This window comes from Eimeria necatrix, genomic scaffold (assembly GCF_000499385.1).
Source record: "Eimeria necatrix Houghton genomic scaffold, Enh_scaff55, whole genome shotgun sequence".
Classification (NCBI taxonomy): Eukaryota; Apicomplexa; class Conoidasida; order Eucoccidiorida; family Eimeriidae; genus Eimeria; species Eimeria necatrix.
Genome location: NW_013651687.1, coordinates 28,104 through 42,437, shown reverse-complemented (window position 1 = coordinate 42,437; position 14,334 = coordinate 28,104). Strand labels below are relative to the sequence as shown.

At 52.5% G+C, this 14,334-nt stretch overlaps 2 protein-coding genes across 2 annotated transcripts; one reads left to right on the top strand and one right to left on the bottom strand.

The window, feature by feature from the left end:
* Positions 1-554: 554 nt before the first annotated feature.
* ENH_00062860 (lipase domain-containing protein, putative) lies at positions 555-3,542 on the top strand (the record flags this gene model as incomplete). The annotated part of the gene is made up of 1 exon (XM_013577194.1): positions 555-3,542. One exon carries the CDS (start codon positions 555-557, stop codon positions 3,540-3,542), a length of 2,988 nt encoding a protein of 995 aa, XP_013432648.1.
* A 1,688-nt stretch (positions 3,543-5,230) lies between these two features.
* On the bottom strand, positions 5,231-12,758 carry ENH_00062850 (hypothetical protein, conserved; the record flags this gene model as incomplete). The annotated part of the gene is made up of 11 exons (XM_013577193.1): positions 5,231-5,403; positions 5,521-5,615; positions 5,736-5,893; positions 6,178-6,278; positions 6,398-6,752; positions 6,856-7,689; positions 7,818-7,904; positions 7,987-8,086; positions 8,323-8,513; positions 8,643-8,936; positions 9,060-12,758. The coding sequence occupies 11 exons, from the start codon at positions 12,756-12,758 to the stop codon at positions 5,231-5,233; spliced, it is 6,087 nt and encodes a 2,028-aa protein (XP_013432647.1).
* Positions 12,759-14,334: the final 1,576 nt, after the last annotated feature.

Genomic DNA, 14,334 nt, shown 5'->3' with positions numbered 1-14,334 from the left:
TCTGCTGTTTCAAGAGCTTGTTGACAACATAGTGCAGCAAGGTGAGGAGCTGCAACAAAAGCTGAGTGCATAATTGAAATATAGAAGGAATGGGACATTCGCATTGTCACATAAGTACTAGCACAGGGCGTCGGATGTGGAAAGGGCCAGAACCACTGGACCACATCAGCTAGAGCCCAACAAGTTTGTCTGCGGGCCCCGATCTATCAGCGAAGAGCAAACAACAACAGCGCGCAGGAGCTTTACTCCCCCAATTTGCTGACAATTAGCCATTACATAGATCAAACTGACTTGTTTTTGAAGTGGGTGAAGCGTCTTGGCTTCCGGTCGTCGCGTGCCGGTGTGGGTGGAGCGGACTGGTGATCTGCTATATTTGTTTTAATCATATCGCATTTCGCAACGTGAGAATTGTTAGTAAAACTGCCTCTACGAATTGTTTATGTATTTCCTACTTGGTTTTTCGCAATATTTAATCTCATGGAAGCGGAACACATTAAAACTCGGCGTGTACATGCCCTGAGGAGGCAAAGTCATTCATCTTCCACACATTACTCATGACTAGCTTCGGAGCCAAACGCCGCAGCGGGCGTGACAGCCAAAAATACCAGGATATCTGTAGTTCGTCAGAGACCCGCATGCATGAACCGGCCGGCCCTATTCAACATAGAATGCTGCCGCCTGGCGCCTCTGCCGACTGCCGGATCCTCCGAAGGTCATTGGCGTACCACCGTAGCAGGTTATCCTCAGCAATATTGTGCTTGTTAGCGTTGTTGCCTTGCGGAATCCCTCAGGAGCATAACGAGCCCCTCAATGATGCTGGAGTTGAGCTTGCCATCCCACCAGCTGCAGCTGTGACGCCTGCCACTCCAGCTCAGCCACCCCTCCTCTCCCATGCAGCTAGTGCTGAAAAAGAAGATGATCGCATGGCCGTTCCTACAGCGCCTCCTTCTACAGAGGATAGCGAGGGCCAAACGAGTGCTCCACCCTCCGTCGAAGCTGCCGATAAGACTTTGACTTCAAATTCAGTTTCTTCTCAATCCTCTGATTCTCCCCCAGCGGCTTCTGCCCCAGCGCCGGCCCCACCTGATGCGCGCCACTACGAATCCGCCCCACTCTTCTCCCCCATGACCGTTACGATTGTTATTGGGGCCGGTGAAACGGTGAGGGACTGCACCGAGGAACTCCCATCCCAGAGCTTCCTGATGGGCGTCGCCCGACGTTTCCAGCAGCTCCAGCTATTGCCTCTCCTTGTCGCTTTTGGCCAACAAAGCTTGCGGGTGGTGACGAACAACACACGATTTGGTAACCAGATGCTGCCTTCTAGTCCTAGGCTGCTACAGCCCGACTCCCTTCTGCTCTTCCGAGAAGCTTCACCGAGGGAGAGGCATCAGCAGACAATGCTCGTAGAAGTAGCATCACGAACACCCATGCTGCCGCAATTTGTCTGGGAAAATGGCTCCGGATTGAGGACACGCAATGCAGCAATGCAAGCTAATTTCACCCTATGGCCTAAAAACGGCACTGGAATCCAAGAAAACATCCACCGCTCACTTTTGGGCCAGACCGCATCCCAGTTGTTTTCTCAATCCCGGTTAATGCGTGGCGCAGGCTCGCAACGTCAGCCGGTATTCGTGCCACGACGCGTCCAGCAAAGCGTCATAGAGGGGCTTCAGCATCAGGTCCACTCCAACGAGCTGCAGTGGACTGCGCCACAGCTGCAGGGCTCATTTTTGGGAAATGTACTGCAGGCCCTCGAAGGGGCTCCCATTCGAGTAAACCTGGGAGACATGGCGTGCGCAGCACTTCCTACGTCTGCTCTTAATCGAAAGCTTTCCTGCTGGCTCCTGGGAGCGTTCACTGAGCGCATTCTTTGCCGCACAGCCTGGTTTGACCCGTGCCAGGCCATAAGTGATGAAACAGCACACGGAAAACCGCCTTTGTCTCCCGTAGTGTTGCCGCCAGGGGGTACTGAGACACTTGCGTTGCCTCTCAAGAACCTCCTACATCCAAGACGAGGCATCCCTAAGAAAACCCCCAAAGATGTCATTAGCTTGGAGGGACCCACCTACCAGCTACTGTGGCAAGCACTTACTCGACTAGATGACATATGGGCCCTCGCCTACTGCGGCCGAGACTTGAAGCCTCAGAACCCTGCAGGCACAAATAATACTATGCAGTCACGCACCAATAAAGACAGAAGACGCTTGCAAGGAGAAGCTCAAGAGCAGCAAAAACAAGGTGATAAGAACGAAGACAACGAAGGGAAAAGTAATCAGGAAACAGAGAACAAGCAAGAGCAATCACCGCAAGTCCCCCAACTTTTTGAAAGCGCATCTCTTCCCGGCATTAGAGGGACTCCAGCGCTGTCGCTGTGGAGTTTAGGACCGACAACCAAGCCAACCACACGCGTTGCATTGCCTTCTGGGGAGTCAGAATCCACAAAACAGCCAGAAGGAGAACCAACAAGACTGTTTACATCTCCCCTCTGGACTTTACAAAATCTGACTCCTGAACCGTCTACAGAAGGGAAAGGAGGTCAAGGGTCTGATGTGCCACCGGCAAACCCTTTAGCACCTGTATCGACGCCTGTAGGGAGCGAAAAAAATTCATCCCGGGCCCGTAGCTCAACCCGTGAGCTACCTGAGGGAGTGCCGCACCTGCAGGGTCAGGACCTGCTACCTGGCTGGAGGACGGAGCTAATATTGAAGGCTCTTTCCCCAGGCGTGGGGAACAGGACGAATGTCTTAGCAGTGGCTGGGCGGAGAGGAACGGAGGTGCTTATTGCATTTCGAGGTACAAAAACGCAAGTTGAGTGGATTTTGAATGGCCAGGCGGAACATGCTTTTAATTGGTTGGGGGATGGAGAGGGTAGGACAGCTGCCGGTTTTTCTCACATATTCAGCGCCGCCTGGCCAGCACTGCAGGTGTACCTTGCGTCCGTAGACAAGCCTGAGGCGCCTCTGAGTCGGATCTTGGTAACCGGTTACTCTCTAGGTGGAGCAGTGGCAGCTCTCATGGCATACGGCATTGCTTTGAACTACCCGACTAAAGTAGACGCAGTTATCTTCGGGGCTCCGCGCACTGGAGACTCTGCGTTCATGGCTGCTTGGGCGAAGAGAGTGAACGGGCGAAATGTTGCGTTCACTTACGACCCAATACCTCGAACGCCCTGCACGGAAATGCCTGCCTGCGACAAGCCAGGCAGCAGGGGCCCGCTTACCCTTCCAAAGAACTTTCTTCGGTTTGCAAATCACTCCCCCAGGATGAATGGCGCAAGTGGCAGGGCAGAAATCCCAGCCATAACTAACGGATATGGCGATTTCTACGGTCTCGTTTCTTTTGGACCTGATGAACTTGGGGGATCGTCACGCAGCAGAGTTAGTCCCATGTACGTCAGCTATAATCATATTTGCGCTTACCCGTGTTGGCTTGCCACAAAATTCAATCCAGGAGAACGTCGTACATTGTGCGAAATGCCGGAATTTTCCAACCAGTGGAACCCAGCGCTCTCCCCTGACACATGCCCTGCCCTTCTTTCTTAACAATTCTAGCATTGGAGTGTACACAGACCTAAGCGCTTGTGGCACGTATTTTTGGCTCTTTTATGTGTCCCTGTGTCTATTCTGTCCAACTACGCTATCAACGCGCTTCTCAATTCCTACAGAAGCCACTCTAGGCCGCTGTATGTTTGCGGCTACTGCCTCCCGACGAGATTCGTTCACTCAATCAAGTAGCCAGGGGATACGTTCATCGGTGTACAGCGAAGAAAAATTACCTATGCTTGCTGTTTCTGCACAGTAAAGAAAGGCGAAACGCGTGCCATGCGTCAGCACTGCGTCAGTTGGTCGTTCAGGCATAGACATACTACCTTGGGCGCCCGGAGGCATAGGGGCCACGAGGAACTCAACATCATTTTAGCATTCCCTAGCGAGAATAGCCAGAATTCTACGGTGTCACTGCCATTAGGCATAGTGAGGCTCGAATTTGTTGCGGCTCTTGTCGATCCCAGCGCTTGGTCGCTAGTAAGAACCCAGCCTGCGTTTCTCTGCAGGCGTACATGCTTCTTCTTATCGAGGCAATACCCCTCTGCAGCTGCAAACATAGAGTGGAGACCACTTCGGTTCTTTCTCCACACACTATAGCTGCTGAAGTTATAGTTTAAGTTTCACTCGCAGCGGCGAGAAAACTGAAAGTCCGTATATTGCCTGGCTCCGAGGGCAAACCCAAGTCTGCGCAGACTCCATCGAGTTTTTGGTTGGCGAGCAATCCTCATATGCGAATACAGGGCAACCTGGAAACAGTTGCTTCTCCGTGATTTGATGGTGCAAAGGGATTCAGGGTGAACGGCCTCACCGAATATTTTTCTGCGGTCACTATTGAGAGCAGGACAATTCATAAAATATACTGCCATATCAAGGTTCATAGACAGATGCCCTGATTTTCCCTAGCAGGACGCACCCCCCTGCTGCTACGAACTATATATTTCCCTCCTTTACGAATATAACAAGTTGCAAGCGAGCCAGTTCGTCAGGGCGGCTGCCTCTCTGGTAACCGCCAGATACTCTCGCTGTCAAGTAGGCAGGCGTTGGCTTAGACGGCTACAACTGTGAAATGCTGCAAATATGGCCATGCATTGTGGTACTCACCTCGCTGAGAAACAAGCGCGGAAACATGCGTCGGAATAATAAAGCTCCTGCGTCGAGTACACTTTTTAGAATAGTCTCGAGTCACACCTATTTTTTCTTTAGAGGAGCAGGTGCTCGGGTTGCAACAGGTGGCTGCACTGTTGATTCTACCGAAGTATCGCTCTGGGTATCCGCAATCTTTCCTATCAACTAAAAAAATTCGGCAGCCTGTAATGAGCCTCACCCACGATATCTGTGATGACATCAGTGACGATAGGACATAAAGGAGACTAGTTCATAAGGCGTGTTGCTTAAAAAAATTAAACGAGTCCCACGGACTTCCCCGATCTTCGACTCGAGGCAATACTTCCGACGTGAGCACCGAAAGTGAAGAAAGGTATGGGCTCGTATTGAAGAGATCAACGTCACATCTTTAAGTGCGCCTGAAGCCGAATTCTCTTGTTATAGCTCTGTTCACTTATGCAGGTTTTTGTTCGCACGGACAAACAGTAGCAAAGCAATGGTGAAAGAGCCTTCACGCGCTGTGTGCGTGTCCCAACGAGCACGCGTTGCCTTGCTTGCCTTGTTCCAAGTGACTATGCTTATTAATGGAGAAGCGAAACAACTCCCGCTCCCTCGAGAACAGCAGCCCAGCGTCCCAAAGCGGTGACCTCTTCGGCTCCCCGAGAAACAAACCCAACGGAATCGTTTGCGTCTCCTGGGTACGAGCTTTCGAACTTACTTTGCCGCCAGTCCTCTACAGCACAGGTGTAACCAGCTGCAGCGCATGATGCACAGAACACCACCGTTTGGCCCCGTCGACTCATAAGATGATGGAGCCTTGAAAATAGCGTAGAAAAGATGGCAAATCGCCGCACAAATCAATACCCCTCACCTTCGTCGCAAGCAGAGTAAAGGCACTCCACAAGCCCCTGGTCGGAGAATGCCTTCATGCACCCTTCCACGGATGGCTCTTGTTGCTCGGGATCCCTAGAGGGAGCACATCAATGCAATCTTTAGAAGCACCAATACCTAACCGGACACCCGCAATTTTGTCGCGTTATACTCAATGAGCCACGGCTAAAACGGCGGCCAAGCAGACTACCTCACCACAGTGCCTTGAGACGGGACTGAACTGCCCCCTGCAACGCCCTGCAAGCCCTCTGCCCATCGCTGCAAAGGTCATCAACAGCCGAAAGACATTTCACGTCCACTGACTCCACCGCAAGCAATAAAGAACCGCGAGAAAGCGCTTCACTTAAGTTGATCTGCAACCAAAATACACCAGAAAGCCACAATATCGCAGGCTGGTCTCGCATATATCGACATGGCGACGCCTGATATGATCATCGACTCCTGCTTGCCACAGCAGTGTCAACAAGAGAGATAACAACCACATATCATTCGCAAGCTTCATCAGATTTTCCCGCAACACAAGAAAATTGTTATGGGGGAACCTTCAGCCTCGTCAGCTAGTCTGGCGCTATAGCCAGTAGTAATGCTTGTATGAATGATGGACAAGAACAAAGAAATATGGTAATGGGGTTCTTACAATGAGGCTAAGCTGGAGCACGGGAAGCTCGTCATTTGAGGGCGCCAAAAATGTCTTGAAGATTAGATGAGGCAATGAAGGCTCCAATCCTTGATCCTCAACTGGCAAAAGATCAAAAGAAATAGAGCAGCGAACGCCAATCTGCCACCAATTCGTGCAGCCGCAAGCAATACAAATTGCTCCTACAGCATTGTCCATAATGCGATGCAAATAAACGTACAGATAACAGATGTAACACTTGTGAAGGAATGAAGAACAAGGAGCAGCTGGTCATGCAGCAGAGCGACTCTTCCAGCAGCCGCATGTGCATGAAGCAGAAGCGCCCTCACAACAGACAAGTTCGGGAAGGGTGGGGCTCCTAGGACTTCAGAATGACTATCAGTCGCTCCCGCTGCACTGCTGCTGCCTGTCTCCGCAGATGACCAGTTGCTCATGTCATCGCTGCGGTTAAAACCCCTCATATCAGTGTTATGGCGGAAACGGTCAGCAGAGGATTCTGCTGAAGTGAGACCAAACGAGTCTTGCGTCGTCGCTGCCCCCACATGCTCATCATCTTCATCACCTCTGCATCTTTGCTAACAAATAAAAGACAACAACCGCGTTAACGCAATTTCTTTAACAGCAGGCAAGACTGAGCGTCTTGACACGCGTTTGCCACACAGCAAGAAAACAGCTCACCTGCTGTAGCATCTGCTGTAGCGACCGCTGCACAGCTCCTAGAAGAAGATAACGCAGCAGGTCCACAGTAAACATCCACCTCTTATGTGGAGGTAGAGCATCACCATTGGTCGCGCCAGTGGCCGTAGCTGCTGCTGCTGCTGCAGCTCGTAACACGGGAAAACGAGATTGCAGCTTGCAGCTGGTAATGGGTAAGAATCGCGGTTCACTGGCTTTGCCTAGCCCTGCGTGTGCCTGATGTTGCCGCGATGCAACACCAGTCTGGCAAGCTGCTGAAGCGCCTGGTGCAGGACACACTTCATCTGGGACCGTTGCACCGGCGTCTTGTGCTCTTCCTCGCCGAGAGGCGAGCAGTGGTGTGCAGACTGCAAAGTCGCTGTAGGGGCCTCCTGGAGGAAAACACGGCCTCATTATTTGCACGCGCTGCCTTAGTGGTGTCGACGAATCAGCAGCAGCAGCAGGGGTTGGTGAAGCTCTTTTGGCTGCAGCTGTTGAAGGCACGGAAGCAAGTCGAGGAGCAGGCTGCGACCGCTTTAGCATCTGTGCTGGCTCCGTCACCTGGCGGTCCCAAGAAATAGCGATCCTTGTTGAAGCCACGGGATAATCGGCTGAGGCGGAAGGCCCACAAAGCGGGCTACTGCTGCACTCGCGCTGCGCCATTGCATCTGTGCCACAGGTTCCAGCAGCCAACTGGAGCGCAGCCACAGTGGGAAGGGACCGAGGCCAAACTAACTCGGCGACTAGCCCTGTAGTGCTGACTCGATGTATGCGGACCCCACTAAGGCGTCCAAATGCTTCGACAATGCTCTCCTTGTGGCGGATATCCGCAAGAAGCTGCAAAACAGAAAAAAGTGCACGGACGCTGGAAAACAGAATGGAAGTCTCCATAAAATCCAGCAACAGCAGGAAGCCACGTGCTACACCTCGTCAAGTTATGTGCCAGGAGAAGCTAGCAACACTACTGTAGTCTTCTTGCACACCCGCAGATCGCTACTTGCGTCGTCGAATCCCCTTATCTCTGCCTCCATCGCCGCTATTTCCTCCGCCAGCTGCGTAACAAGCAAGATACAACAGACCTGCAATTGTAACAAATGCAGAGGCTTTATGCGAAGCTGAAAGCGATCAACTCACCTGGGTCTCCTGTTCCAAAAAGTGGCCCAAAGATGCGGCCGTTCCGTCAACATTTTTGGCCGCGGACTGCAGCGCGAAGTGGCGTTCTTCCGCCATAGCACTGCGCACGCTCAAACATGTTTACGGTGAATTAAAGTTGAACCGTGTTATTATCAACATGGTTAGAACAGAGCGCAATTGCCAAACCGGCAGGCGCGTGAACAGTTCTGCAACAGAACAGTTCTGCAACAGCAGCGACACTGAATCATGCGATGAGCATGTGTTAATTCCAAGCAGAATCTAAAATGCTGTACAGCAACAGTGCGCGAAGAAAAACAAGTATCCATGGCGCTCAACGCAAAAGAAATTCCTGCGCCATATCTTGCAGAGACCATCGAGACCGTTATCCGATTGCCCAAGAAGATAGACACTATGCATACGACGCACATGAAGCTCGACTCCCAGGATTCCTTGCTCAATCGGAGTCGTTTCGCCTCTGCAGCTCGCTCAGTCTGGCTGGAAGCGGCCTCTAAAGCCTCCCCCAATTGCTGCAGCAGCAGCCAAAGCACAACAGATGCATGTGTCTGGCAAAGAGCCTGCCTTCGATGTGGCATGATTGTTGGTCTTGCATCTGGTGAAGTGCTGTTTCTGGAAACCAACAGTAACACCAGATATACCTTCAATTCCTGTGATGTCTGCTGAAACAGCGGCTCGGTATGACCTCGCAGCTGCTGCTGCAGCACCTCCTGAGTCTTTCTATAGACCTCTTCCCATTCCCTCCGTGTTTTGGCTCGTTGCATTAGCAGCTGTTCTGCTGCTGCTGCAACAGAGGAGGCGCCACGCTTCATCAGTCGCTGGCTTAAAAACTCTTGGATCTCTGACGCCTCATCGCCTCTTTCATGCATACTGCCCTTCCCAGTATATTCCCCCTGTGTTGCAATACCCTGATGCTGCTTCTCGCTATTCTGTAACTGCAGCACACGCCTATTCGCATTCAGAAATTTCTTGACATCCATAAGCCTTACAGACACAATCGGAAGACCAGTTACTGCAGCAGTAGTCCAGCAGCCGTGAGACCACAGCTCTCCACTCACTTCTTGTAGGCGCCCCTCCATGAAGTCCACCCAAGGTATACATGGAGAAGCGCGCTGCGCCTCAGCAGCTGGTTCCGCTTGCGTATCCTGTGCAAATGGCTTAGATGGTGCTGTTGCTGCTGATGTCCGTTCCTCTTGTGCAGGTGAGACGTCATTATCTCCCTCCGCAATGACAGTAAGGGCTCTCGGTAAGCCCTGTAACAGTTTGTTCGTCAAGGCATTTAACGCTCTCCATTGTGTGCGCCACTGTGGGTTGACGCTGATGCTGGTAGTTTTGTCTGCAGTCGCGTTGCTCACATTCTTCCGGATCTCGCTGCTGTTGCCGTGGCATTGACTGCTTGTGCCCGATGCTGCTGCTGCACCGGCGTCAGATTCCCTCCTTGGTTCTTTGGGAGAGCCCAAAGGCGAACAAGACGCCTCGCAAACGCGATCATTGCTGCAGCAGTTGCTGGTGGAAGGCCCTCCAGTTAAGGCACCGGCAAGTGCGTCGTCATTTGGTTCTGAAGTGGCTTCTTCTAAGTTGACCGAGTCCCGGCACCGTTGCTGCTGATCGCTGCACGAACGATTGGGGACTGCGTCAAAATGCGGCTGTGGCTTTGCGATGTCCAGCTGTTGTCGCCACTGCTGTTGCTCCTCCTGTTGCTTCGTCGGCGATTCCTCTATGTTTGTAGCACCGCCACATAAGTGCACTCCCCTCTCGTGCACATCGTGCAATGCTGCATCTTCTGTATGCCGTTGCTCCAAGGGGTTTTGCTGCTTCTGCTCTTGCCTGCGCTGCTGTACCGCTGCTTCGGCTTCAAGCTGATGCCTGACGCTAAGAAGGAAAGACATAGCAGACGTGCTCACGATGCGGGACCCGCCTCCTCCGGTAGGGACTGCTAGCCGAGGAGACAGCGGCGCGTCTCCACTGAGGGGGTCAGGTCCCGCAAATGGAGTCAGGGGAGTTGAGGAGATTTCAGAGGCGCTTGGTGAATCATGCTCTGCTTCAATACCGGAACCCCTCCGTTGCTGCTGCTGTTGCTGGACCACTATCTGCTGTGTGCCTGTACCATTGAGAAGAGATGCGTGGTCAGTTCCGTTCGGCTCGCCCTCTTCGAAACTTGCTTTGAGGCTTGCAACAGGAGCAAGAGCTATCGCTGTTCCGTACGTGGGTGCGTTCACCGAAGTGAAGGGCACACTTTGCTGCCGCATTTCAGAACAAGAATCTGCTAGGCTGCTGGTGGAATCGTTCGTTGAATGCAACGGATCTTGCTCATGCTGTTGTTGCTGCGTAAAATGCGCAGCAGCGGCAGGCGGATCCCTATGGCTGTCTATGGCCTCATCCCTAGTATGGTGGAGCTTCTTTTCTGCCGCTGCCGCTGGTGAGGCTTGCACCGAAGCAGCAGAGGAAGGAGCACCAGCGCCACTGAAAGCAGCAACACCGCCCGATGTTCGTGACTTTCCTTCAGGCAGGGGCCTAGCAGGAGCCTTTCGTTGGGGGGTCGGGTCTGCATGCAACGGCTCGCTCATGGCCGGTGCCACAAGACAGGAGGCAGAATGCAGCAGTAATTCTGTTTCCCCTTCACTGCTCACCACCAGCACTCGCGTCGAAGAACGGCAGCAGGTAAAGGTGCTGCCGTCTCCGACAGAAGCTTGAGTTTCACCACGAGTTTCAGCTGAAGAAGGTCCGCTCGTAGCCTCTGGTACTGTCTCTGCTATGGGTATTGTTCCTTCTGACGTGGCTTGCCAACTCGGCCATACGAGTTCCTCATTCGTCTCCTTCCCTGAAACCCCGTCTGGTGCAGTCTCTGTTGTCGTAGGAGCTGACCTACCAGGTGATGCTAAGCGTTTCTTGGCGGGTGACTCTTCACTTTTCGATGCCTGTGCTTCAGAAAGGTGCGTGGTGCAGAGTGGTGGCGTGTGTACTGTTAATTCACGCGCTACCTCGAGTGAGAGTTCAACGGATGTAACGACCCCCGTAACCGCAGTTTCCTGTGCGAACTCCGTTCGACCCTCCATTTCAACCGCTGCAATTTCTGCATCATTGGAAGTTTCACGCTCCTCTGCAGCCTCTTTAGCTTCCAAGCTTGCCTCCGCGCTTAGCCGGCTTCCTTGGGTAGTCTGACGGCGATGCTGCTGCTCTTCCGCTACGTAAATACAGTTCTGAAGCTGTGACTCTGATGCTTCACCTTGCTCTGGGCACTGAGATGTACGAACTTGACAAAGGTTATTAAAGGGGCTTTGTGGGTCCAGCGGCATGGCTTCAGACTGGCCAGTGGTAGAGGCTGGCGTGCCCTGCTGCTGCTGACACTGATGTTCTTGTTGCTGTTGCTGCCGCTGGTCAGACGAGTTGGCAAGCCCAACTGAATGCCTCTTACTGCAACGAGGCTGCACTCCACCTACTTCTGTTTCTGTGGGCACTAATGCTGTCTGCGAAAAGGCTGTTGGCGGCGCGTCACCTTGAGTGCGTGCCACCGCATCAGCGGGCTCATCGGCCCATGGGGACTTCTGACAGTCACCACCGCCTAATGCACTTTGACGTTTAGGAAGTGGGGTGAAAATGACGCGCCGAGAAGAGAGACTACGCGCACTAGTGCAGGCTGACGCCGCCCTGAGGATGCTCTTCACTGGACTGACACCAGCTATTGGATGCTCCGCGGTTGGTGTTGCTGTAGCAACGGCAAAGGTCGCTACAGTTCTCGGCACTGCTTCTGTACACGCTGGCGACAGTGGAACTTCTGCACGAGGTTTTGGCGGCGTGTGTCTATCCAAGCTCATCGAACACTGCTGCCAAGACGGCGCGCGCAAACGCACTGGGGTGGCTGGGGCGGAGGCTGACGCTGCTGGTGCTGTCTGTTGAAAGCGTGATGAGCTGCTGCTCTTTCCCAGGCTTCGAAATTGTATATAAGTCTGCTGCAGGTGCGTATGGGTGTGCCTGCTGCTGAAAGGAGATGCGTTTTTCTCTGTGTTGCGCCGCGTCTCCTCCCTTAGCCTCGTGTCGGACATGGAAGAGCCGTCGGAGCTAGTGCTGTAGCACCGGGACCGCAAGCGCCCTTTGTCAAGGCCCTGCTCAGGCTCGTGAGGCGCTACTTCCTGAGCTTCTGGTACGGCCAAGTTCTCAAACGGTGAGTCTGCTGTCTCCCGCGATCCTGCAAAATCACTCTGCTTCAGCGAAGGGCTTGAGCTATGAGGTGGCACGCTGTGCTCTACGCTGGGAGACTTTACAGAGAAAGATTCTTTTCCCGTCAGACACAACTCGGTTTGCTTCTGCACAATCAAATCCTTTGCAGGATCTATATTTTCGTTGGTGCTTTCGAGGACGGACTTCCTTGCCAAGTCATTCTGTTCGTCCTGCACTTCATCCAGAGTACAGTGTTTATCCAGTCGAAAAGATGAGGTCGACTCTGTATTGTGAGCCGAGGACCGCCGCAGACGAGTCATAGAAGTGGAGGACAAAAAGGGAACCAGGGGAGGGTAAAGGTCTGCCGCCGCCCTCTCCTCTGCTTCGGCCGTAGTGCCGGCAATTTCCCCGAAAACTGACAAAGTGAAACTGAGGCCCGAGCTGGGGGAAGCTCTGGAGTTGCCTCTCTCGGCTGCTCCCGTGGCATGAACTCCTCCACAAGCATCCGTACTAAGAGCCCCTTCTGAAGGAAGAGTTGACGGAGATATTGCTGGCTGAGTTGCAGCAAGTGTTTCTTCATTTAAAGGCGAATCCACCATCCTGCACGAAAGATGATGACTTGCAGCCGACAATTGCAGTACACCAGGCCACTCTGAACCACGGAAGACACAGCCGCCATCAGACGTGTAGTGCCGAGCACTATAATTCATCCAGGATAGCCAGGAGAAGAGAGCCTGGTAATTCAGATACGAAAATCGAGCCAGGTTTCGATACTTCTCAGACGGAGTTAAGCCCGAAATCTGGTGTGTATGGTGAACACACCGTTGGGGCTGCTGGGGTCGGTGGGTTAGGGGCGGGAGTTGTAGTGACACAGGATTGCAGTTCGCTGTAATGGTCCACAACAGTGAATGCTAGAAATCATTTCTTTCATATATTGGTGCTTCTCGTTGTGTGATTTCACCTGTGCTGACATCGACTGGTGATCTGGCGCTTCACCCGTGTTAGACAGTACCACTTCAGGATTACAACGCCAGCCCTAGTGAAAGTCGTGTGCTTCCAGGGGCAGCAAATTGATTTTCAAGGTAAATAGGGACATTGCCAGAGCAAGGCTGCCCTGTGGGTATAACCTATGGATGTTGGGGCCAAAGGCTGCGAGGGCCTGTCGGAGGAGCTATATAGCGGGCTAGCCTCGTCACCTTACTACGCACAGTCTAAAGAAACCAAGCATACAAGTCAGCTTAACAACTGATAGATGTGGGGCTACGCCATATGCAACAGCTCTGCGGAAGGTATAATGACAGCAAATGCAACACGGTCGTAGAGAGCTTTTGTCGAGCGGCTCTGTGTTGGTAGCTACTAAGGTACTCCTGAGGAAATAGCTAGCGCTGTATTGAGATGTCAGATGCTGCTAATTTTTATGAAAACCAACAGGCCCCTCAGTGTGGCAGCTAAAGGCTACCACAGAGACGCTGCACACACTACTTCACTGTGTGCTTGAACCGTTCCGCTCCAGGTGACTATTCAGTTATAAAGGGCGGGTATGATATCAAATCGTACATAATGGCCAATTTTCGCTCATAGAATGTGCAAGAGTGACCCCTAGGAGGGTATCCATAGAACATGGCTTCGAGCATGAACGTAGTAGCGGAATCAGTGGGATGAGGAAAGCTCTAAAGAAACAATTATTGAACGCGCTACCCTCAACACCCATCAGGAACCGCTTGAAGATTTCAGTGGACGTTCATGTGCTCAAAACCCACTGTGCATTACTCATCCGATCCCCGCTACTCATGAAGAGTTTTGACTCTCGGTGCGCCCCCTGAAAGTTTGATTATATTCTCCAGCGTCATAAGAAATGTGGAGCTAGATCAAATTCTATTTTCCTCTTAGGAGCATGTCTTCCGAGTGGAACCCTCACCAAAACAGTTTTACGGTGCTCCAAAATTTAGAATCTGAGGCAGCCCCGATTCCCGAATCGCATATGCATTGCTGCATTGGCAATTCTCCGGGCATACTCCTCTGTGTTGCACGCCCCTTCACGGACAAGCAAGAAATCGAAACACATTTAGCTTGGATCCGTTCGACGCAGAGCCGTATGTCTGTAGAATTGCTAATATGACTCCCTAATCGATTTTCATCGCACCACCTATCCGCCTTTTTGGACAAACCAGTGCA